The sequence below is a fragment of the Pagrus major genome, chromosome 5 (assembly GCF_040436345.1).
Source record: "Pagrus major chromosome 5, Pma_NU_1.0".
In the NCBI taxonomy this organism is placed as follows: Eukaryota; Metazoa; Chordata; class Actinopteri; order Spariformes; family Sparidae; genus Pagrus; species Pagrus major.
The window spans coordinates 37,600,948-37,627,537 of record NC_133219.1 but is presented as its reverse complement, the minus strand read 5'-3'; the positions used below and the strand labels follow the sequence as shown (position 1 = coordinate 37,627,537).

Sequence of the window (26,590 nt, the reverse complement as noted above, 5' to 3'; positions counted from 1 at the left end):
ATATTGCAAAAAAAATTCAGAGCGTTAAGATGAGCGTTTCGCTTTAAATCAGAGGGGCAGCCATGTGATATTGGGCCGTACTAGTCTTACCTCATGCTTACTACAGGCTCTCCTCTGTCATGTTGGCGTCTCAGCGCTGGCACACGGAGGATCATTTCCGGCTGGTGGCGTCCCACCGAGCCATGCCTTCCCTCTGCCCTCTGCCTTCTGCTGTGAACACGGGGGGCGAAGCAATCTTACTGCCTTGGGAGGTGAGCTTGAGGAAAGAGGGGCTCTGCTGTAGTTTTGGTCACAGCGGGACTTGGGTTGAAAAACAGGTTCCCGGTTCCAAAGCCTCCAAGCTGGCATTTGGGCGTCCCAGGTGCAAGGCATCGACGCCCTCTGTCTTCGCCTGCCAGAGAGCGGGGGTGGGTTGGGGGATTGTGGGCGAGGGTACAGAGAGTGTCCGCAGTCCCTTGCTGTCCCGCAGGAAATGACATGCAGCCTGTGCCATCTCTGAGCCGAGCCCACCGCAGGCTGACCATGAGAGGCGTTCGGGAGGTGTTGCACGTTGCTGGCATGCTCTGAGTGGTCTCTCCATTACAGAACTCAAAAGAAAAATGTAGTTTCGGTCCAAAATTTGGAGTTATTAGGTGTGCAAGTCAGAAAATAAAGTCCCTATTTAAGTAGATTGCCTGCCTTTAATTACTCTGTTTCTTTCCAGTCACTTTAACCTAAATCACCAAGAAATTACAGCACGTTGAAAAGTATGAGTACAGATTTTATGATATCTTAATGTCTGCGAAATAAATGTTGTATTTTGTAAGTATAAAATGTCTTTCAGCAGACATTCGGCAAGATTTAACAGTTTTTTTACATTACATTCATCTAGCTTTTCTGTATCTGTTAATTATAACTAATTTGGTAAATCGGCGCTCACTTTTTAACCTCTGGCCACGATTGAAATTCACAGAAGGTAAATATTGATCGTTGTATTGTTGCTCGTCGTCTCCTGTAAAGATTGCAGTTACGCCGGGAACATACAGATTAAAACTACGGAGTCGACAGGGACGGACTTCGCTGTTTTTTGGTCCAAACCAGTCATGAACTTGCACCAAATTTTTAATAGCATCCCCGGCTGTGGTTTTTCAGTCTACTCTAATACTGGAGAGGCTTTGGCTGAGGAAGCATGGGAGTGCAAACTGACCACAGCACAATGTTGAAATCATCGCTCCTGTGGGACATTTTACTACAGTTCCTGCGGTTTGCTCGTCGGGCTCATTTCTCATGAAGGCCGTTCTTCACATGAATTGGTTGCATCATCATTTTAGGTTTTGAAAAGTGATGAATCACAGTTGCTTGGTTATTGGTTCAGGGTTAGGGTGTGTCGTGTGCTGACCCCTGGTTGCCAGTTCTAACTCTGGACATCTAGCGCTTTGATCACATTTCCAACAACCACTTTTCACTGACTCTGACCTTGGGTGGGAAATCTATAAAATCAGGACTGTATTTGTATTCTGCTTTTATTCATTTTCTTTGCCGTTGCTAAGAAGTGAAAATGTCATTGACCTTCCACGTGAAATGAAAGCAAAAGTATTATTTAACGACTTAATTAACAGATACAAGCTGTAATCCAGATAGATGTTTCTCAGTGGGAGAATCTGGAGAGAAACTTATAGAATAACTGTACAGTCTTTATGTTTCCGACACGCCAACGAATGGATAAAAATCAAAGTGTATTAATTAAGAAACATTAAAGATTTCAGCTTTAAGCAATACTTAAAATAAAGTACATTGCTTCGGTTAGATCGCAGCCTCCACAACTCCCCTGACATCAAAATGTTTTTCATCTTCCTGAAAACTTTTCCTTTTCTCTCCTCTCCTCTCCTCTCCTCTCCTCTCCTCTCCTCTCCTCTCCTCTCCTCTCCTCTCCTCTCCTCTCCTCTCCTCTCCTCTTTCCTTTTTCCTCTCCTCTCCTTTCCTCTCCTCTCCTCTCCTCTCCTCTCCTCTCCTCTCCTCTCCTCTCCTCTCCTCTCTCCTCTCCTCTCCTCTCCTCTCTCCTCTCCTCTCCTCTCTCCTCTCTCCTCTCCTCTCCTCTCCTCTCTCTCCTCCCCTCTCCTCTCATTGGCATGTGTACTGCAGCCGAGTGCCTTGTTGTCTGTGCAGTGTTAAATATTAATTGGGAATCAGTGGAGGACTTGTCTCCTAAATGATAGAACAGAAGGGCCCAGGCTTGCCTCAGGCAGCCTGCAGGCGCCTTTCTTCTTCCATTTACCTGCAGGCCTGCGCACCAGCACTTCCTCCAGTCTGACAGGCCTGCCCAGGCGCCTCCAGCCTCCCCTCATCTCTCCCACTCGCTCCTTTTCTTCCTCCTCCTCTGCTCTCTGCACTGGTTCCTTTTCTTATCTCTCTGTGTGCTCTTACAATCTCTACCTCTGGGGCCCTTTACTCCAAACCTGTGTGTGTGTTTGTGTTGTTGCCGTGTCCATTTGAGTTTGTGCATGACTGTGAACGCCGCTTGCTCTCGGCTGTACATGCAGCCCTTTGAGAAAATAGTGTCACAGCGTGGCATATTCTCTCAAAGACAGGACAGGGAGCGCACAACATAAATCTTTCAGGTCAGGATTTTTCGCTTGTTGTATTTCTTTCTTGGCTTTGTGTCCTGCGTCGCTCTCTGCCTCATCACCGAATGGTTTAATCTCTGCTTCTTCTTCCTGATGTTTTCCCATAACCGACCTCCCAGTTTGTCTGTTTTTCTTCTGCGAGCCTCTCTTTGTTCGCCTCTATCGGCCGTGTCATCTGGAGAGGTGTGCTGAGACAAAACAACTGGCAGCAGCTGCTTTTTGTTGGACTGGCTGGCTCTAACTTGTGGATGACCCTTTCTGGACTGAGTTAATTAAGCTGCGGAGATTTGTTTTGGAAATCAGAGCTGTCTAACCCGTCGTTTTATCTGCTTGCTCTGGAGCACAGCCTTCCACAAGGTTCAGTGGGGTATATTGTGAAGTGGCAGGGCTGGATGTAAAATGGAAAACCCTGGAGAAGGAGGAGAGGGCAGCAGAGAGGCAGGGATGTAACTGGAGGAGAGCTGGGGGTGGGGTTGACTTTGATGCCATAGGAATGAGTTCACAGGCTCATGAGCACAGGCCTAATCGCACATGACAATATCGGCTGGTGTGCCAGTCGCAACGCATAACCACCCCGCTGCTTGTGCTGACTCGGGGTATTTGCTGATAAAGCTCTGCTTTCTAGACCATGCTGTATGCACAATGAGGGTGGCCCAGGCAGGCCCAAGGGCTGGCTCATCACAGGCAGCCCACAAACCGGGGGGCTAGGTCCCCCCATCTATACAGAACTGTGCACTTCGCTAAGCCCTTTGGCCAGACTTGATTATTAAACAGAGAGCGGTTTTGTGATGAATATAGTTATTTTTTCCATTTATAATCTATTATGTTGCCCATCCAGGCCCCATAAATTATTGCAAATGGAAAAGAGCCTGGTGGTGAAACGCCTGAAATGAGGTCGTGGCTGCGTTCACAGTGTGAAATATTCAGGGTTGATATTTTTCTATTGAAATGCCATCTCGTTTCTTTTTTTCTTTTTTTTTTTTCTTTTTGGCTGTCATGGGAACAAACATGGAGCTCGTTCTTTTTTTGTTTGGCCGTTGTGTTTATGGAGCGCAGTCTGTAGGGTGAGTTAAACATGTTGCCCCAGTTTCTGTGTTTGTTTGGTGCACGGGTGTCCCACAAAAGGCCTGACATGGCTGCTGCTGGCCTGCATTCCTTTGTGGCTCAAAGAGGGCACAGACTATCCTGCTGCTGGTGTTGTTTTTCCTGGACAGTCAGCTGGATCATCAGTAATTAACACGTGCAGATATCTCCTCCATCGTGTGTTACATTCTCTTTCATGCACGCTCTGATTTCTTGCAATAGAATAAAAGGCAAGGACGATCAGATGTCTGCCTGAATATCTTTACCTTTAGTGCTGATAACAGTGTTTTTAATTCCAGAGAGAGGCAGTAGGTCTGCTGTCGTGATGCCTGTGGTGTTAATGGGGCAGGAATGCAGGACAAGTGCTTTCCCACGCTGTTAGTTTTCTTCTGTCGGGCGCGTTTGAGACGAGGCTCTGGGCCGGCTAGGCTCTGCTAATGCAGCCAGAGTGCAGACAAATGGAAAGTGACACTTGTGTGTGTAGAATGGTATTTGTGGTGACGCTTTGACTACAGATAATAAAGTGTTCGCCCTGAGGTGATTTCGCCCGGCAAGCACCCCAGATGAAACTCACTTACTCAGAGAGAGAGACGGAGGAGACAGAGGGGGGGAGGTGAAGAGACAGAGAGAGAGAGAGGGGGAGAAGAGATGAAGAGGAGGGATGAAGAGACTGAGAGGGGTACGATGAGATAGTGAGGGAGGATGAAGAGAGAGATGAAGCAAAAAAGACGAGGCAAAGACAGTGAGGAGAGGAGGTAGAACAGAGAAAGCGGCGAAAAGAGCAAGAGACGAGATGTAGAGGGAAACTCAACCGTTTGTAATTTCTCAGTGTTCAGATGTCGCAGAGATTTTGTCCTTTTGACTCCAGCTAATTATAACTGTGTCATGTTTTATCACAAACTTCTTGGTATTAAAAAATTAGAAAAGATTTATGCATCTTAGTTAGATTTCTGGATTTATAATTAATCTTTATCAATGTTTGGGCTGCTAAATAAAAAGGATGTCAGGTTCAACCGAAGGCTAAACAATCAACTGTTGTTAGCGGGATCTGCGAGTGTGTGTTTCCGTGTGTGTATGTCTGTGTGTGTCTGTCTGGCAGGCAGGCCATGTGTACAGAGGAGTCCTTCAGGATCAATCAATTCTCAGTAATTTCCCCCACAGCCCATAAAAAGCCAGGTCTGTCTGGAAGGAGCATGAGGTTGCCACATCAAACCAGCTAATTAATTTTCATGGCTGATCCAGTAACATCTGGCTTTAGAGATAAATTCTAACGAGGAAATGTAAACATGACAGTGACCTGGTGCTAAAATATTTCAATTTTCTTGTGAGAAAACCTTGATAATGGAAACCTAATTGGCTCTTTCTGATTTGAAACGCTGTCCACTGTGGGGTTATATACACACATATGTGTGACAGTTGTAATATTAATAGACAAACATGTTGCGCTGAAAGTGAAAGCGGATCTCAGTCTTCCTCTTATCTCCGTCTCCGTGTACTCTATCAAACGCGCACGTGCACCGCCTCACTGCAGGCTACCTAAATGACCTCATGCTGCAGTCTGTGTGAGGAGGAAGCCCAAATTAGGCTCTCAATTTGGTATTTCTTCCATCTGCTTGTGCAGGAAATAGATAGATTAAATCTTAGATGAGATTGGGTTTAATGAAATGAAAGATTAGATTTGGGAGTTTTGTCCAAGTTTTTTTAAATCTCTTTTAATGATTAAATCCATTTTTGACATGGTGCCACGTCTGCGTGCCTGTGAAGGATCAGTGTGCAGATTGCTTTAACATTCTCATTATCCTCTTTGCTATTTGCGAAACATGTTGGCAGGTTAAAAGCCCAATATGTGATTGCAGTATGGCAGCCCCCGTTGGAAAAATGTTGTCCAACTACTGATTTTATTTCCACTGTGATTCATTCGATTTGATTATTTTTTCTCGTTATAAAGTGTCTGACATTTGAGTCACAAGTAACGCTGCGTGACTTAAATATAAGGTTTGTTTACTTCTTACTTATTGTTTGATTTAAAGAAGTTTTCAAAAAATTACAATCAATAGGTTAGCCTCCTCAAAAATTAAACGTGAAGGATTTAGAGAAGACGGAGTTTGGTGAAGAAGACATTTTCTTTCCCCGCCGTCTTTCGATATGCATTTGTTTGATGATTATGATGACACAGGCAGCCGCGAATTCAGACGGCTCTATCCTCTGAGAAATCATTGCAGTTTGATTTTTATCTTTGCAATTATAGATAGCAAAGGCCTGACAAATAATTGCCTTGATTTTTTTTTCTCTCTCTCTGTGTTGTTGCACAGAAAATCAACCTTGAGATGAACAGAGGGAGATGAGTGTTCCTAAAAATGGCTTTTCTGATATCAAGCAAGCAGCAGGGTTCCCTTTTCCCCTAACGTGCACTTGAATTGATTAGTACTCTGGCTGAGGGCATATTCAACATGTCTGCCCCCCTGCAAGGCTGCTGTATCCTGTTGATCACTGGCTCATACATGTGCCTCCTCTGCTCCCTCTCTCCTCAGGAAGCTCCTGTGGGGCACTGAGGCTTTGATTGACTGGCGGCCGAGTCCACAGGACGCCCCTATTATTATCATCTCTACCTCTGCAGCGGGGCGGGGGGCTATGTCCAGGGGGTCTGGCCGACAGCCCCTGCTTTGTGTGCCCAATAGTCAATTAGAGGCAGCGCACTGCCGGAGACGAGTGGGATGTGGGGTTAATTGCAGAGGACCAAACAGCTGGCTCTATCAGGGCCCATTGTGTTTGCAGCAGTTGTCACGGCAATTGAGGCCTGGCTGTAATCGCTGACTAATCAGCCCTGTGCCAGATGACACCTCCATTAGCACAAGGCAGGTATTGTTCAGGACGCGAAGCTGCCTCTGGCTCCCCCCTTCGCCTGCCCAACCTTTTTGCAGCAGCCTAACGGAGGTGGGGAGAGGATGTCATAGACCCTGATCCTATCTGTGACGAGCTTAACAATAGCTGCAGGTCAAGGGTTCCTCCGTGTGAACAATGCAGCTGAATGTGCCCTTTCTGGGCTGCAACACATCTGACGGGTCAAACTTTTGTCCAAGCTGAGGAATTCTGATATGAAGGACTGTTTTTAGCCATGAATTATTAATTTGAATAACTTCATTACAATGAGGGGCAAAGTTTTCATTAGTGCAGGAATGTTGCACAAGATTGTGGAAAAAAAGGGGCTTCCTGCTGGCTCACTGGCAGACCTGGGACGTAACGGAGAACAAATACTTTGTTACGGTGCTTGTAACTGTAACTAGTTTTATTGCATTTGAGGGGAATAATCGATTATTTTTGACAGTTTAAGTTTAACAGTCTTTGAATTATGTTACTATGACGTGAGGTCCAGTTGCACAGAAATGGCAGGTAGAAAAGTCCTTCCGAGGGATATTTTTATACTTTGAGTACATTTCCAAACCTGTACTTTCTCACTTTCACTTGAAGTTGAATCAGTACTTCTACCTTCTTCTAAAGAATGTGTGTACTCATTGCTCAAAAACGCTCAGAATAATTGAAGCACCCTCAATTTGAATCCTTTGTTGCATGCACTTCCCCCTAAAAACAAAAGAGTCTGGGAACAAAGGTCCAGCACACATACTGTAGCTGCATGCAGGTTGAAAGGACACATGATCGGTGCAGCAAGCTAATGTCCTCTCTTGGCTAACTGTCCCTCTCAGGGGAAATGGCTCCCAGCGATGGAGGTTGATGCTGGACTGAATCTGACCCCATGTTTTCTTTCATCTTTCTGGTTAATCTGCTCCTGTTGTTTGCCCTAACCTCATCACAGACGGCTGTGTTTGTTTGGCCGAAGTTAATGTGTACTATGCGCTCGTTGTTCTGCAGAAACTTAATTGCAGTTCGGCCTAACGGTCCTCTGCCTTCATTTAAACAAGCACTTTCTTTCCCCCCGCTGCTCAGCAGTGTACGTGGTCAGAGGGGATCAAAGCGTGCGGTAAGTGGGGATACAGGCTCGCAGGAGTGAGTGAGAAAATGCCAAGGGCTTTTTGATGTGTCGGAGCGTTTTCTCCACTAATAAGAAGAAACTTCTCCAACCTGCTCATAATTTTAGAACGCTTGGAACGCTAATAAATGGGAGCAAGGGCATTCGAGGCAGTTCTCTCCAATTTTTTTTCCTCTGCTTATTCATTTAAACCTCTAATTAAAATGCAAAGCATTCTCATGGTCCTCTGGATTTGCTACTGCACTCCTCGCACAGCCTCTGACTCCCTATCTCCTCTCCTTTTTTCTCCACTTCCCCTGCTACCCTCCACCCCCTCCTCCTTCCACCTCACCTAACTCCCTGCTCTCATACTCTCTCCGACTGCCTTTGCTTCTTGTGATCAACACAATTTGACCTCTCACTTGGAAGAAGTGCACAGAATTTAATGGATTTTTTACAGTCTAATCTAAGCAGTTCCCTCTTTATTGCTGTTTTGTACCCAGTGGACCTCATCTTTACCAGACATCCCCCCGCCACCACCACCACCCGCACCACCACCACCTCCTCCACCCTCGCACCAAGAAAATTAGTTCATCAGAATTCAAAATGTACTGCTGGCTAATTAAAGGAGTGTTAATTGAGTGTTCAGAATTGGGTACCCCCTTCAACAAACGCACACAGATACACACTCTCACACACATGCACACACAGAGACACACACATGCCTGCATACACAGAAGCACACATGCAATCACAGTGACAGCACGGGGTACACCAAGGACGTTGCGCTTGGGGAGTTTCATGCCAATCAAAAATGGAGAGAAAGGAGAGTGCCCATCCTCCAAGTGAAATGGGATTTCTAGATCATATCATGGCCTAGTGCAGCTCAGTCCGGCTCTGCGCTGCCATGTTATCCTATCCAAGCCTTGCTATCTCTGTCTGACCACTGGAGAGTGTAACACCGCACAGATAGCCTCTCTCACTGCGTGCATCGTGCTAATGAGGGGTGGCATTTAGAGATGTGCTGCTCTGACACATGGGCATTGTGTGCCAGGCACTGGGTGATTAAGGACGAAGGTCAGCCATTAATTGCCTCCCTGCCATCTCCCCTCCCTGGCGCGTGATCTCTCAGAACTAATGCATGTGTTTGCCTGAGCTTTTATCTCATCTCCAACGCAGTTCAATCATATGCCTGGTTTGTTTACATTCCTTTCATGTGAAAGTTTTTTTTTTTCTTACTTATTGTAAAAGCAGCACCAGCCCAGGTTCCCCTGTTCATTTACTATAAGCTGTTTCATGTGCATGTGAGTGCACATAGCCTCCTGCTCTCGGGAAGGGAAAAAGCATATTCTTCCATCCCCAGGGGAAATAATTAATCCTTACAAGGCTGTCGCATGTCGAAATGAAGCGAGTGTGAAGCATTTAGCCCAGGAGGCATTGCAGGCTGTCGCCCGCACAGGCACCTGTTGTTGTCCCTGCCCTACATTTCATGAGAGAGCGCTGAGCAGAGGATAACAACATGCTCCACTGATGGCAAATGAGACACACAACCGCACATGCAGGTTTGTGTGTGTGTGTGTGTGTGTGTATGTTTTTGGCTTTTTTTTTTAATGTTGTTTTCATGCATTGTGTTTGCATGCACGACCACGCTGGAGAGTGTGCACAGGTGCAGGAAACCCCCTACCTTATGAGGAGGTGAGGGCTCACACAAAGGAGACAGAGTTGGCTGCTTCAGAGCTGTTTATCAGCCAGCACCATCTGTATGCTGCTGCTCATACTGTAGCTATGATCTACTGCAGCCTAAACCAATAAGTCACAGAGCGCCAGCCTAAAAAGAGACTCTCTCCTTTAACCTCCATGTCCTCACTTATAGACTTACTGCTCTGGAGGAGAGAGATGTTGAGACCATCAAACACACAGTGTGTATATCGGTGTGTGTGTGTACGAGAGTTAAATTACACCTCGGTCTGTGGCCATGCTAACTGTAATCAACTTTGCTATAAAATTTATACCATGGAACTTTTTAAAGAGGAAGCTGGAATCAGAAGCATCCAGATGCTCATTTGCCTCCTCCTCCTCTTCTTCCTTTATGCCTGTGGGTTCTAATAACCGGAAGCCTTTGTGGAGCTGAGATGGGTTTTGTAGGCCTGAAAGGCCTCTAATCCCTGTGGCCTGTGAAGTGTGAAACCCTTTGATGCCAGGTTGGTGTGCCAAAGGCTCTGCCTATTGACAAACAAGGGCCAAGCTGGGAAAAGACGGAGGGAGAGGGCTTTCTCGTCTCTTAGAAGAAATGCAGGCTCAGGCATGGAAAATATGGACTCAGTCAGAGAGAAGGAATAGAATTAGCCACCCTTTAATGAATTTCCTGGCTGTTTTTATAGTTTTTTTTTCTCATGTGGCAGTAATTAGGTGGATTGATGGGCATATTGCAGCTGGGGGCTTGTAGGGGCAGCAGGGTACAGGCCCTTGATATGCCTGAAAGCCAAGTATCTTTCCTCATTTAGACCATGTGATGATCAAAGACAGGGTTTTTTTTTTTTGCCCTCATGTAAAGAAGATCAGAAAAAAATGCTGCCATTCCATTTGCATGTGGATCAGCAATGTGCTTTGAAATGAGCATGTTTTTCTCTTCTGAGCAAATGAAATAAGTCTTCTGTCAGTTTTCCTCTGCAAGTCAAAACATCAAAGCAAATGGCACTGCTGTCACCAGGGAAGCAGAGCTCTGCCTCAGTAAGGTTGGTTAGATCTAAGATAGGCTGGCCTGGCACACTCAGCCCGGCCCATTAGGATGGCACCAGGTTCCCTCTCTCTCTGATTAAAAGGAAGTCATTAAAGCCAAGATATATATTTTTTTTTTTTACAAATTCTAATTTTAAGTGTAGAGTTTCTGATTCAGAGAGCATGTTGTCTGCAGCAAAATGTGACTTGGGATATTCTGCTGTTAAATTCCCAATTTATTTCTTTTATGATATGGATCTTGTAGATTTTAATCATTTTCACAGTTGGAGACCCATAGGGCTGCTGAAATGAACTCCCCATGCTATCTGTAATGGGAGCAAAGAAATGAGAATTGTGACTACTTGGCTGTGGAGTCTCTTTTAAAATGATTTTGCAATCGCAAAGGAAATGGAGTGAGTCCTAGTCACAGCCTGCACCATGCAGACTTCTTGGGTCGCCAGGACATTTGCTGACGGCACAGTTAGGGCAGTTAATTTTTGTGCGTTTTGTTAGCTTTTGCATAAAAATGTCATTTTTGAAGGGGTTGCAGTCATTTGTGGCAGCTGATATATTGCTTGTAAATTGAGTTCTTTTCCCAACCCCCCCACCCTTTTTGTTACACTGAGCTAAGTAGCCATGAAATTGCCTGAATAATGTCGTTTAAATCCAATCTCACCGCGGCCCCTCACCTCCATGCCCAGCCCCCAAACAATGACACATGGTGGGGTTTTTAGAAATTGCCATTTTCCTGTTTGCCACCTCGATTCACAATGGCCAAGCCTTGGCTCATTGAGCGGAGGGCCATTGCTAGTCTCACTCGCCACGTTCACCGCTGAATTGAATTTTGGAATTGGATTGGTTTCATGTGGCGAACATATATGGCAGGCATTTACATCGATATTAATAGGAACGTCTTTGTACCTGCCTTTTGTCTGTTCTGCCATGTTTTATCCTGTAGATGTTAAATAAAAATATGTAATAAGAGACAACACTGCATGAATTCAGAAGGCGTCTTTTTGCTCCTCTGTGTTCATCATTGAAACATTTCTTAGCCTAACAAGGACAAACCATTGGCATGTCTTATGTTTGAATTATTTGATCACAACAATAATGCCTTTCTGTCTTTTTAAATGCTTTCAGCATGTGTTCATCAGCAAACAATTTTTTCAGTTTTATCCTTGGCCAAGTTTGCAGAAAGCAAAGCAGCTCTCCAGCATTCTTGACTCGGCTCTTAAGTTAACCTTAACCAGGCTAGTTATTCCCTGTGGATGTTTAATTGTTTTGTTTTTTTGTGAGGGCCTCTTCATGTACGCCTGGATAGAATAAATGTGGAATTTCTGTGGCCAAGAGTGAGACCTAGTAAGTGATACCACTTATAAATCTCAAATGTGCCAGTGCAATTAAACAAGCCTTTTATCCCCTCCCCTCCATCCCTCCTTGCCTAGTATCCAAGGCTAACCCAATTCAATGCTAAAGAGAGTCCGAATTAATTTCACAATGGACTGATTTAACAGCGCCTAAGGTACCAGGCTTTGACAGAATGAGTTTTTAAAAAGATCCATTTGTCTAGGGATGAACTTCCACAGGAGGGTGTGAAAATGAGATGGAAAGAAAGCCTCAAATGGAGGAGGGAGGGATGGAGCATAAATGAATGTCAGCCCTGATTTACAATTTGTAGACTCTGTTTGGGTTCTTCTGCTGCTCGCACCTGGTTTTATTCACCAGCTCCTACAGAATACTGACATTTCTCAGTCTGCTTTGGATGTAGTCACTGTGATGCTGCCAGGTTTCACTGTTGCCACAGAGTAGTGGTTATTGCAATTGATTGATTGTTCTGACTTTGTGGCTGCCATTGCTGTCGGCTCCTTCGATATTTCTGGTAATTACACTCCTGGTCTGCTGTTCTGTTCTTCAACACATGCAGCCATCTGTGTTTTTTTGTTTTTTTTCCATCTCAATGATTCATTTCACTCATACTTTTCTCTCTCTGTTTGTCTTGCAGGTGAGCTGGTGGTGCCCACGCATTCCCCACGATACCCCACCGCGGCAGAACTTGATGCCTTTGCTCAGAAGACGGCCAACAATCCTCTGTCCATCAAGATCTTCCCCACCAACATCAGGGTTCCCCAGCACAAGCACCTTAACCGGACTGTGAATGGATATGACACCACAGGGCAACGCTACAGTCCCTACCCACATCTCCACACAGGGGGCTACCATGGCCTGCTTGCCATCGTCAAGGCCTCCTCCTCATCGTCGTCGTCATCAACATCCACCTTCATTCCATCCAAAGGTGTTCTCAAGAACTCTGAAGGCAGACGGACTAAGCTCTCTCCAGCCCACATAGCTGTTGCCCCATACCCACCCCCTAGTAGTAGCACTTTAGCCAGTGGCCACAGCCAAATGGTATACCACACTGGGCCCTCAAAGCCTCCTGAAGGCCCCGGACTCTCGGTTCCCCCAAATGTCACTGTAGCTGGCTCAGTGATTCCTGTAACAGGGGGCCGAGGCCTGGCCCTGCCTGCACAGTCCAACCTCCCCTCCATCCAGAGCATCATCTACCAGATCAACCAGCATTGCCAGGCCCAGGCTCTGCAGCAGGTGTGCCAAGGAGCTGCCACGGCACCCTCAAATTCCAGTCCCTCCAAACAGGGCACAACTGTCATGGGGCTTTCTTCTAGCTCCTCAGGTGGAGGCTACGTGGTTGGAATGGGTCCCCAGGCTAACATGGTGTACACAGGACCCGGGCTGCCGACTCAGAATGCAGAGGCGATGAAGAACGGCTTGTACGCAGATGGTATGGACTACATCCTTTGGCAGAAGCAGCAACAACAACATCAACAACAGCAACAGCAGCAACAGCAACAGCTCCGCATGTACAGTGGAGGTAGCGGAGGAGGGGGCGCCGTCAGCAAGTCCCCCGAAACATGTGTTCCAGGGGGCGGGATTATGGCGGCCCCAGTGTCCTCCTCTTCCTCCAGACCTTACCACCTGACAGTGAGCGCCAACGGAGGAAACGGGCTGGACAAAGTCAGCTCGTCCCCGTTGAACTGTGTGGGTATGCATGGGAATTTCTCAGTGGGTCAATACTTTGCCCCACCGTGGAACAGTGTGCTGGTGACACCTGACAGTGACTGCTACAACCCCCAGGAGCTTTTGGGCTCCTCCACAGGAGGGCCAGCCACGGGGCACAGAGAGATGGGCTACCCCCATCACCATCACCTCTACCACCACCACCATCATCATCACCCTGCTATAGACAGCGGGGGAGGTTTGTGCTGCAGCCTGCCCAGCAAGAGCATGTGCAACACGTCCGTGCTGAGCAGCAGCTTGCAGTCTCTGGAGTACCTGATCAACGACATCCACCCGCCCTGCATCAAGGAGCAGATGCTTGGCAAAGGCTACGAGACTGTGTCTGTGCCACGTCTGTTAGACCACCAGCATGCACACATCCGCCTCCCTGTTTACAGATAGAGGAGGAAGAAGAGGAGAATCAAGAGTTGTTAAATTTGTGACGAAAATCAAAGTTAAAGAAACACAAATGTTTTTTTCTGGGTACAAATTGTTGAGAGTGGCACTGCTTTAACTAGTGTGGGAGCTTAGAGAGGAGCAGTTGTTGTGCTGTGTGACCCCTAGGTTTGGTGGCTTCGAGGCAGGCTGTGGGAATCCCAAATATGAAAGGTGGTAGTGACTGCCAGTGGGAGCGAAAAAGGGATTTCAAGATTCTCCAGATGTTACATTGTGTGGTTTGCCAATAGGAATTTTTGGATTGATTTATTTGTTTTTCTTCTGTTTTTTTTTTTTCGTTGTTGTTTTACTTGCCTGAACATTTTTGATGAGAATCATAGGTTTTGACATCAAGTGCATATGCCACTCGTACCCCCCCTCCCCCCCCCTCCTTCCAAATACTAAGGATGAAGCTACTGTGTAGGTTGTCACTGAAATGGTCTTAAAAAAAAGGGCCGAAGTTTTAGGGCTGCTCTCAAAATCCAAAACTCTGTAAACACACACATAGACAAACACATACAAGAAGTACTGGTACGTAAAGGAGACTAAAATAATAGGCAGTACTCGGGTGGATATGTACGAGGATCATAAGGTTGAATTAAAAGGATAGTACAATATTAGTTATTATTGCTGTTATAATTGATACATAAATTGCACTGCTTGAATCTTGTTAACTTTGAAGTTTGGAATTGGGTAGTTTGGATATGATATATTTAAGAAACTTGAAAAACTTGAACCTATTTTTTGTTGTTTTATATATTTGTAGGTATATTATATGCATCGGCTGCTATGGGGAAAAGTGTCTCGAATGCTTTTTTTTTTCACTTTTTGTTTTCATGATTTTAAATAATTCCTCCTCAAGCTGATGTGCAGTCTCTTATGTCCTGGTGTAAAGGCATAGTCGCTGCTTTGGTTCTGTAAGAACCCGGTCGGAGAGCTCTTTTTTCCTAACCAACACTGGAATCTACAATAAATCTTGAAATACTTATTTAAAAAGAAAATGTCGCAAAAAAAAAAAAAAAATTACAAGAAAAAGAAATGTTACAATGAAGAATGTGATTGGGAGGTTATCTACGTAACCTTACGTGTATGTTTATGCGTGTATGTGGCTGAGTGCATGCGCGTGTGTGCTTTTTATTTAGTTTGTGTTCTTCAAAATCCTCAGACTTTTTTTTTTTTTTTTCAATTGTGTCATTACAAGATTTTCTAACACCAAGACTGAAAAAAACAGCTGATTCACCAGTCCCATGAACATCATATCTGAGTAAATGTACAGGGGATAATTTTTTTGCAATTGGAGGCTCTAGATATTCTCTGGAGCGCGAGTAGAGATCAAGTTTTCTCACATGATTCCTGTACTTAACATGCTACATCCCCGGACTTCTGTCACATGTTATCATAAGGACAGAAAAGAGGTGGGAACAAATGGAAGTCCTATTTTGGGGGTGCTGTTCATCCCTAATACTGCAAACAAAACAAAATGAAAACAATCATGCCCTGTCCTCTGGCATCAGATGAAATGAGACGAGGCTCACTGCTTTCCCCTTGTCCATTTCAGCCCCCTGGTTGGGACACATTTAGCCCGGGCCAGTCTTAACTTGATGATTCAGAGCAGTGAAATATTTATCATGACTGTGAGATTCCCTTGAATGTACTGCACTTAAATTACTGCAATGTTTTATTGCCTTGTGGGACTTAAGTGAAAGAGAAAAATTGGATCAGTGCAGCAGTCCTCTGGTCTTAAATTAGCATTTCTTTTGTCCGTCAAATTTCAATGGTAAATTGAATTTAGTAACGGGAGAGAGAGAGAGACGGAGCTTTGTTGTGGGGAAATACTGGCATCAGTCTAGATTTATGAAGTGCAATTATTATGACTGTATTAACATTTTTTCTCTGAGCTTACACCAAAAAAATGTAAACTACAGTTGTCAATACATTCCAATGTACCACATCCCTAATCCCTATCCTTTTTTTTGTTTTGAGGTGTAAAATAAATTTCTTTAAGAATATATTCAGAAGCCACATCTTGGCTTTGAAGTCTGTCATTATTCTTTAACGTATGTCCTCTAGAAGTCAGTGGGAAATTGGGCCCCTTTTTTTCTGCAGCTCTGTGAGATCCACAGTGGGGCGTGATGTGTGATCCTGTAGCAGAAAAAAAAACCTCTGCCATTGAGAAAGGTGGTATATTTAATTGATGATCTTTTTTTAAATGTTCACACCTTGGCCATCCAGAGATAAAGGATAGTCAGCAGGATTTACCCGTGAATACTGAGGATGAGATGAAAAGCAGGAAATAATGTTTCTTTGATCATTTTGCACTCCATAAATAGACCTGTTTTTTCCCTTAAGATAACCCTCGCTTAATCTCGAGTATGAGCCTTAAATTGCGAGCTAATGGTGTTTGTAGACACGCTACTGTGTTTGAAGGCTGACAAAGATTTCAGTCGAAAAGAATACCGAGCCCCTTGGCTTAAATTTGCACAGTAAGCCTCCTTAACATTCCAGTGAAAATTTTTCATGTTGTTTTCAACAGCTTAATACCCCAGCCACAGTGTGATTCCAGCATATTTTCTGTCTTGTAGAAATATTTTGACAGATTTACAGATACATCCCGTCCCTAAATCCCCTCCGTTTGGCTTTTGCATCCAAGCATTAAACCCTGTCACATGATGTTGAAGTGAAGAGGAGACACTTGAGGCAGCAGAGTTTCTGGTGTCTGGCCTTTCCCACCAGTGGAGGTCTGAGGCACCCGGCCTCTCTGCTAATGGGAATATTGGGTGACGCCTGGCTGCTGGACACTGCCAGTGGAGAGTATTCATTCGCTCAAAGGGTTGAAATCAAACCCTTTTCAAATAGCGAGGGATTTCCTATTAGGGTACTGAGAGGAATGTGGCCATTTTGAGCCAAGTTCAACTGGATCAAACAGGGAAACAGTGACACAAAATAAAGCTTTTTTTTGTTATTTAGCACAGATGTTAAGGTCAAATCCATTCCAATTGAACTGTATTGAATATGAGGTGGTTTTTAGTTACTTTTACCATCTTTGCTTTGTAGCTACATTTCTACTGTACAGGCTCCAAACTGTCTGTCCCTCCTGCTCCTTTACACACATTAATGAGCTCCTATTGATGGGATGCATCTTAGCCGTGCAACTCTGGTCCATTCCACTATTCCCGATTTGGACAATGGACGCTTAGGCCATATTAGGATAATAGAATTAAATTTTAAATAGATTTGTGCCTGAGCTGATCCATGCGCGGCTCACTCAGCTGCAGAGGCAGAGTGGCATATGGCATGTCATTATCTAAGCCCACCCTCCCCCTGTCCGGGGCCAACAGGGTTCAGCAGTGCTTAAACAAACTGAAGGTTAGGACTGGCTGGCTGGCGTTGAAGGGGAGGACAGCAGGGTTTTGCGAGGGTGGGGAGGGGAGGGGAGGGGAGGGGATGGGGGGTCGCTAAATCACAGCGTCCACAGCGTCTCAGAGGGCCTCAGCGCCGCACCATGGCGCCTGGGCTCAGAGGCCTGCTTTAAAAGCTGGGCTGTGTTTGATCGAGGGGATTTGTTTTCTGTTGGATTATACATGGTTGCTCCCTGCCTGGCTGAGGGGCCCCGTGCAATGTGACAGATCTCAGCAAAAGACAGAAAGAGGGAGAGAGAGATACAGGGAGGGATTTGGGGTCAGAGAAGCCTCGAAGCATCAGTAATCAGGATAATTGCCATGTTCCTGGTGCTGGTTTCAGCCTCCCCTCTTTGGCTCTGCAGCCTCATATTCAGATTCAAGCTCTGAGGAAATCACATTCCTTACTCAAAGACTTATTGTGCCTCATTTTACTCAATTCTACTAAGTGAAAGCTTCATTTGTAGTTAGGTTTTCAACGAATGGAAAAATATTTCTAGCTATGTTGCCGAGGAAATGACAAATTATACCATCCAAACACCGTCTAAATGACGACGTATAGATCTATAACATATCTCTACGGCTACAGACTATCGACTGTTAACACGTTTTCAAGGGCAATGAGACATTCACGAGGTTGGCCCGAGGGCAGCGTCGAGGGGGAATTGACTTATGCTGGCTGTAAAAATCCCTAAGTAAATCCCAATAAGTCCATGAAGACCTTTACCCAGTGCAAAGGTCTAGTCGCATATTATGCACCTTAAATACTGCTGAGAAGGAAGGGGAGCGGACGGCCCCGCTCTAAGCAGGGTCAGCTATTTCACTCTCACAACAGAGGGGATGGGAGGGATTGAGAAAATAAAGGCAGCTGCTCGCTCTGTAGAGTCTTGGCGCTGCTTCTCTAACATACAGATGACAGAGGGAGGTGGTTTGAGGGTGGGGGGGCTGACGTCCCTTCCTTCACCGCTTTGGTCAACCTCAGTCGTGTCCCCTGGCTGCCCTTGGGCCCCTGGGGCTCTCATCTCAGAGTCCTTCCCAGCATCCCTCCTTAACGTCTGCAGAAGATAAAGTCATGAGGCCAGTCCTCTCCATTTGGCTCCTACCTAGCAAGAAGATACTTTAATCAATAATACAGATGGTCCTGAGGAGGCTTGTATAGTAAACCCCACCAGCCTTATAACTGTATTGCACAATGTCATTAAAGATTTGTTGTGTTAGAGCACATCGCCACCGCTTTAGTTGCTCCTGAATCCAACTGGATGGGTCACATGTGAGCCACCATACAATTTAAATATTGTTTTGAGCTTTTATTAAATGCAACACAAGATAAAAATAAAAAAAATCAGCACAGATCATAAAATAAGTCAGGATCTTTTTTTTCCAAAGGCACAGCCACAGAGCCCTTTTTTCTAAAAGGCAATGCAGCCGGTAGTAATTCCAGGAGCTTACAGCTTTTTATTTCGACTATGTATGTTCAGCTGAAAAAGCTTATGGCCTCCAAATATTCATCTAGTTTACGTGGTGGGTATATGTGTGTATCCAATCTAAACACAAAAGTCTGGGGATTTTGCTTTTTTTCTTCCTGTTTCCTTTTTTTATTGTTTGTGTGGCTCTCAGAATGTTCCTGTGGACAAACAGGGCTGTTTTTTTCCCCCCGAATGATCTCAAATGCACCAACGCTGCCAAAGTCTGAGGGTGCCGCAACCTTGAGAAAATCATATATATGGAAATGGGAAATCTATAAAGCATCTCTCTTATTGTTCTCCCTGCAGTGTTGTATTTATGTTTAAGAATTGATTTTGTCTCCTCAGGATGAAAAAATGTAAAGAATACCTTGCTTTTCTTTTTGAAAATGATAATATATGAGTCTTAGATTTCGAAATAAGAAGTCTGAATATTAAAAAAAGCTGTAAAATCCTTTAGTCGTGGGGTTTTCAACTTTTGAATGTGCCTACAGCCAAGCATCCCAGTGATTGCTTACCTTCTACCCCCTCTCCAGTTCTGCAATCTCCCCCTAATCTCCCCACAACCATCATCTTCAATTTGCTGAAACTGCCACTGTCCCCCTTCCATCCCAACAACCACAGTAGATATTTTGTCTGTTCCCTGCTTTTTGTCAATCTCAGGACTGAAATTTCTTTATTTCAATGTAGATGGTTGGTTTTCATTTGACCTCTCCTCTCTTATGTATTATTGTTTGACATAAGTAAATAAAGCAGATGACTTCTACGCCTGTCGTGTTGCTGTAATCGTCCACAGTTTTTCTGTCTTCCTCTCTCGCTGTAAAAAAATCCTCTTAAATAATTTTGACTCTGGACGAGGCCTAACTGTTACCAAGGTAAGCATATTAGTCTTCGGATTCACTTTGCACATCACCGCCATATGCCAGCTCCTTACAATCCTGTTGTTCACTTGACCTTTGTCACCTTTGCAGGAGTGTGTGTGGCATCGCTCAGGCTTCCCAGTTTATGAGGGTTTGAGTGTCCTTTGTGCTACTGCAGGAAATCAACCTCACCTTGGGTAATCAAACAATCAAGAAAGAAAAGATAAAGGTGACAGTCCCCTTTTTATACTGTGGGAATGATTGACATTTTCCTGGATAAGGACTTGGACAAACGGCTCTTAAGCAGAGGCAAAGGCAAGCTAAGTCTCTTTACATGCAATTTAGTAAAGTGGCAAAGACAAGGTGTCCTCCTCTGAGGCCTGGATGTTCAAGCCAGCTAGCAAAGGAACATCAGCTGCCTCAAGTAATCATTTCTCTGTTACAAATCAAAGCCCAGCCGCTGATCTTTGAATCTTTCTGCAGCCCAAAAACCAAAAAAGAAAAGATGAACTAGTGCTTTAGTTTTGCATTATCATTAATAGTCTTGATGGTTTTATTAGCAGGAGTTTGCCGGTACGACATAGTCTCACTACATGTCCACCTCCTGGAGATAAGGAACGCAACATGCACGCAAATCTAGAATGTTTAACAACACAGATACCTTCAAGAACTCAATATTGACGCCTTTTCCTCCGTTCTCTCCTCACTCCCAACCCCTCCACCCACCTAAAACATCAGATAAGCCGCAGACTGATGAGCCAGCCGCCTCCACCAGAGCGTGTGGTACTGGGAGACTGCACACTGATTTCATACACGCTCGCTCAGACAGAAAAAGAGCTCTGTGGAGCAGAAATGCTTCTCTTATTAGCAAAACTCATTCACCTGCACGCCACATTGAGTCCATGGCAATTTCACAATAAATCATGAGAGATGCCTATAGAGGCCGGGCAGCATGCTGACGCTCTGCCGCGGCCGTGCCCTCGCCTGTCAGTTTAGACACTCTGAATCATTTCGGGTTCAGCAGCCTCGTTTCATCTTAGATGAACTGAAAGGTCATCTCACACGCCACCTAACCAATATATGTCTGGCTCCCTCATCTCCCCGTGCTTCCACTGATTGCTCGTTCCATTTAGAAATACCACACCTTGGTGGAAAATATTTCACTGGGGATTATGGGAGGTATTTTCAAGGAATATATTTCCATGCAGAAAATGAGCACAGGCTTAAAAGTGTGAGAAACCTACTTGTCTTTTTTAGTCTTAATCTGACTTTATCTCTTAGCCTAGAGAGTAATGAATCATCCCCCTCTTTTGCAATATTAGTTGTTGAAATGATTAGTGAGAGTGTGACCTGTGAGTGGGGAGGTTTTCTGCCGGACCTCAGGCAGACAATGAATGTTGCTCTTGAAGCCATTAGACAGTCTGGAGTGTTGTTTAGTGAATAAAGAATGAGTTGGCCCGAGTCCAGCCCAGTATCCGCTTGAGACTCATCAGCCTAAACACCTTAAAGCCTAACTGGATGGACAATAGCTGTACAATTTGTGCTGCCAATATCTAAGCTGGTTAGTTTACTTAAGACCTTTGGCTGAGGCTGTCAACTTTCCCTTATGTGTAGTTTCTAAATGAGAGCCGTTACCACACGATCCTGCTCGGCTGTCACTTGGTTTGTTAAGACACATTTGTGGCAGCGAGCGCACACACATGCTGCAAGCGAGTGAGCCATTTTGTTAACAGCTCACACTTCCTGTGCAAGTGTGCGGTTCCAGAGTTGCTGACAGTGACACTTGCAGGACCGAGCCCTGCCCTACTTAACAGGCTGCAGGGAGGAGGGCAGGCCAAGTTGTCAGCAGCGCTAGGTGCTCACTGCTTAGATAAACCTGGAGGATTAGTGGCCCAGTTAAAGTTGGGGCAAAGAGGATTAGCCTCTTCTCTGAGGTGGTGAGAGATTCCCTGTGTCCTTCAGCGCTGCCGGCCTCAGAGAGGGGAGAGAGGAGGGGGAGGACAGGGGAGGTGAGGGGTGAGGACCAAAGTTACCATGAGCGAGAATCACCACTGTAACATTTTGAAGAGGAATAAGAAAGGGTGAAGTGTAATGATGAAGGGTGAAAGGAAATGAAGCAGTTCATAAATTGTTGCCAGCTTGTGGTTTCATTATGAAGGCAAAAGCCAGTAATTACTGGCCGGGGTGCTACTGCGAGGTCACAGAGACCTGAGATCCACAGGAAAAAATACTTCATAAGTGGACTGAAATCTACAAACTATAACCTATTATGGTAATAACAGTTAGCACTGACAATGCATTATTTACAACTATAATTACAAAGAATATTAGTGCCCTGCAGTAATTGCATGACTAGTCACGGCTAACACTTGTGTGCCTCAGCTGGGATCTCCACATGCAGATGAATTTAGAGCTCTGCAGCCATCAGCAGGCCACAGGAGGAACTGCAAATGATGATAACCAGAACACAACATCTTTTTTGGGGAAAAAGGTTTAATGTGGAGTGTAATGAATGCATATTTTGTTAAAAAAATAAAATAAATTAAAGGTTTGTCCATCCATACTATATCATATATTTCTTGTTAAAACACAAATGAAAAGTACAAATCCAGATAATTTTTTTTTTAAAATCTACTATTTTTGTTGTTTTCCCATTTTATTGCTTTTATAAATGGAATCATGGTAAAAATATATTCAAAAAAAATATACAAAACATAATATTTACAAACATCTTTAATGTCAAAGTGAAAACAGATTTCTATAAAGTAATGTAATTAAAAATATATAATGTAAAATAAGCGACTGCATAAGTGTCCCCTTTATAGTGACTGACCTAATCCAACAGTGGTCCAGTCAATTGGTGTTAATAGTCTCACAATAGGTGAAATGGAGATCACCTGAGTGCAGTGAATGTGTCTCAAGTGATTACAGTATGGAGCAGGGGTAGAGCCAGAGTCTTCTTATCAGAAGGTCGTTGGTTCAATTCCCATGGTCTGCATGTTGATGTGCTGGTTGACAGCCACCACCATCAGTGAATGTATGAGTCACTTTGGACAAAAGTGTCTGCTAAATGTAAATGTAGTATAAAGACACCTGTGTCACTGGTTTATTAGTATTCCTGGCTATAGTTACACCATGAAGACAAAAGAACACTCCAAGCAACTCTGTGAAAAGGTTATTGAAAAGTATAAGTCAGGGGATGGATACAAAAACATTTCCGAGTCACTGGAGTTCAGTGAAATCCATCATTAAGATTATTGCTTATTACTAGTCTTAAATATACGGACAAAGTCGGAACTGAGATACTGTAATTCTGCTGCTATTTCCCATGAATGAATCATTTAATTCATGTATTTCTGTTTACATTTTATTAGTTTATTAAAACCAGGATTATTCCCTCTCATTAGTTAATAGAGTGTTGTACAGTTCGATGTCTGAGGATAAAATAATTCAGTTGGCTGAACGAGACACAACAGTTCCCATTGGATTCCGGTGGAATTTGTATTTTTGGTGAATATTTTAGTGAAAAGGGATAATGTTTCATGAGACTGGCTTAACCCTCTAGGCGCCAGAGTTTATTTAGGAAAATATTCCGTTTGGATTGTAAGATTTCAAAAGGCTGTAGCTTGGAAGTGGTGAGAGATAAATTCATAGTGTAAATGAGAAAAATATTCATAATGACCTAAAGTTTGTGATGGGAGTAAATTTAATCATCTAATTTGCATATTGTGACGTCACCAGGTGACTGAAAGTAACTTTCAGTAAAACTGATTTTTGAACATATTTACACAGAAAAAAAATATTTATATTGTCATCTCATCCTCAAAATAAAGGAAAAGGAGTTTGATTGGAGTAAATTTACTAATCTAATTTGTATGTCACCAGGTAAAATTCAGTAAAACGGAATTCTGAACATATTTACACAGTATTTTTTTTTTTTCATCCTCATCCTCAGAGTAAATGAACAGGAATCTGATAGGAGTAAATGTCCTAATCTAACTTGTAAAAAGAAAAGAAAACTCTCGCCGTGATCAGCGTGTGCTGCTTGTGTGACAGTGTGCGCAGCTGCAGCATCGTCAGTCACTCGTCTCTGACGAGCGATCGTCATCAGAGGGCAAATCGTCCCCTTCTGAATCACGATCAGCAAAGATCTGTGCAAGCACCTCATCCACACTGTAAAGTCTTTTGGGCATTTTGTTTTTTATTACAAAAATCGCTATCTGTCTCTCGATCTGTCCAGCACACTTCCGCCACCGCTCCGCGGCTCTCTCCTCTCCCACTCTGCCCGCTTAGCCGCTGCCGCTCCGACAGCCGGTGTCGGGTTTCAAACTTTTTTTTCTCAGGTATTTTGCATAGAAACACACCCCCAAATGACGTCAGGATTGAAGCTGAATCTATTGGCTATCTAGTGGTAGCAAGCAGTAATAGCACAAGGCAGTAGATTTAAAGATATGGGCTGTTTTAATGAGCAATGTTGCCTGTCGCAATAATGCGACTTTGGCGCCTAGAGGGTTAAGGCTGGGGTTAGGGTTGGGGTTCAAATTCCACCGGAATCCATGGGAACTGCTGTGCCTCGTTCAGCCAGTAGAGGACCACATTCGTGGCGAATTTCGAGTCAATCGTTCAAAAGACGACCGTAACCCTAACCCTAGCCACATAACCCTAACCCTAACCCTAACCCCAGCCTTAAGCCAGTCTCATGAAACATTGTCCCTTTTCACTAAAATATTCACCAAAAATACAAATTCCACCGGAATCCAACGGGAACTGCTGTGTCTCGTTCAGCCAGTATAGGACCACATTTGGGAGCGATATCGAGTCAATCGGTCCAAAGACCTGGAAGCTATTGAAAAAATGGGCGGAGGTTTTCATGAAAAATGGCCACTTTTTTCTTTTAAATATTCACCAAAAATACAAATTCCACCGGAATCCAATGGGAACTGCTGTGCCTCGTTCAGCCAGTAGAGGACCGCATTTGTGGCGAATTTTGAGTCAATCGGTCAAAAGACGACCGTAACCCTAACCCTAGCTCCATAACCCTAACCCTAACCCTAACCCTAATGCCAGCCTTAAGGCAGTCTCATGAAACATTGTCTCTTTTCACTAAAATATTCACCAAAAATACAAATTTCACCGGAATCCGATGGGGACTGCTGTGTCTCGTTCAGCCAGTATAGGAGCACATTTGGGAGCGATTTCGAGTCAATCGGTCCAAAGACCTGGAAGCTATTGAAAAAATGGGCCACTTTTTTCTTTAAAATATTCACCAAAAATACAAATTTCACCGGAATCCGATGGGGACTGCTGTGTCTCATTTAGCGAGTAGAGGACCACATTCGTGACGAATTTCGAGTCAATCGGTCAAAAGACGACCGTAACCCTAACCCTAGCTCCATAACCCTAACCCTAACCCTAACCCTAATGCCAGCCTTAAGGCAGTCTCATGAAACATTGTCTCTTTTCACTAAAATATTCACCAAAAATACAAATTTCACCGGAATCCGATGGGGACTGCTGTGTCTCGTTCAGCCAGTATAGGAGCACATTTGGGAGCGATTTCGAGTCAATCGGTCAAAAGACGACCGTAACCCTAACCCTAGCTCCATAACCCTAACCCTAACCCTAACCCTAATGCCAGCCTTAAGGCAGTCTCATGAAACATTGTCTCTTTTCACTAAAATATTCACCAAAAATACAAATTTCACCGGAATCCGATGGGGAATGCTGTGTCTCGTTCAGCCAGTATAGGAGCACATTTGGGAGCGATTTCGAGTCAATCGGTCAAAAGACGACCGTAACCCTAACCCTAGCTCCATAACCCTAACCCTAACCCTAACCCTAATGCCAGCCTTAAGGCAGTCTCATGAAACATTGTCTCTTTTCACTAAAATATTCACCAAAAATACAAATTTCACCGGAATCCGATGGGGACTGCTGTGTCTCATTCAGCGAGTAGAGGACCACATTCGTGACGAATTTCGAGTCAATCGGTCAAAAGACGACCGTAACCCTAACCCCAGCTCCATAACCCTAACCCTAACCCTAACCCTAACCCTAACTCCAGCCTTAAGCCAGTCTCATGAAACATTGTCCCTTTTCACTAAAATATTCACCAAAAATACAAATTCCACCGGAATCCGATGGGGACTGCTGTGTCTCGTTCAGCCAGTATAGGAGCACATTTGGGAGCGATTTCGAGTCAATCGGTCCAAAGACCTGGAAGCTATTGAAAAAATGGGCAGAGGTTTTCATGAAAAATGGCCACTTTTTTCTTTAAAATATTCACCAAAAATACAAATTCCACCGGAATCCAATAAAAACTGCTGTTTCTTCTTTCGGCCAGTACCGGCGACATTTGTGGTCAATTTCGAGTCAATCGGTCAAGCGGAACCCTAACCCTAACCCTAACCCTAACCCTAGCCCCATAACCCTAACCCTAACCCTAACCCTAACTCCAGCCTTAAGCCAGTCTCATGAAACATTGTCCCTTTTCACTAAAATATTCACCAAAAATACAAATTCCACCGGAATCCGATGGGGACTGCTGTGTCTCGTTCAGCCAGTATAGGAGCACATTTGGGAGCGATTTCGAGTCAATCGGTCCAAAGACCTGGAAGCTATTGAAAAAATGGGCCGAGGTTTTCATGAAAAATGGCCACTTTTTTCTTTAAAATATTCACCAAAAATACAAATTCCACCGGAATCCAATAAAAACTGCTGTTTCTTCTTTCCGCCAGTACCGGCGACATTTGTGGTCAATTTCGAGTCAATCGGTCGAGCGGAACCCTAACCCTAACCCTAACCCTAACCCTAGCCCCATAACCCTAACCCTAACCCTAACCCTAACCCTAACTCCAGCCTTAAGCCAGTCTCATGAAACATTGTCCCCTTTCACTAAAATATTCACCAAAAATACAAATTCCACCGGAATCCGATGGGGACTGCTGTGTCTCGTTCAGCCAGTATAGGAGCACATTTGGGAGCGATTTCGAGT

The 26,590-nt window shown here is 44.4% G+C and overlaps 1 protein-coding gene across 1 annotated transcript in view; it reads left to right on the top strand.

The window, feature by feature from the left end:
* The window catches only part of fam222aa (family with sequence similarity 222 member Aa), a 47,119-nt gene extending 32,240 nt beyond the window's left edge, over positions 1-14,879 (top strand). The window contains exon 3 of the mRNA XM_073466510.1: positions 12,371-14,879. Coding sequence (XP_073322611.1) covers positions 12,371-13,842 — 1,472 coding nt within the window. The 3' untranslated portion in view covers positions 13,843-14,879. The remainder of the gene's footprint in view (positions 1-12,370) is intronic.
* The last annotated feature ends 11,711 nt before the right edge of the window (positions 14,880-26,590 follow it).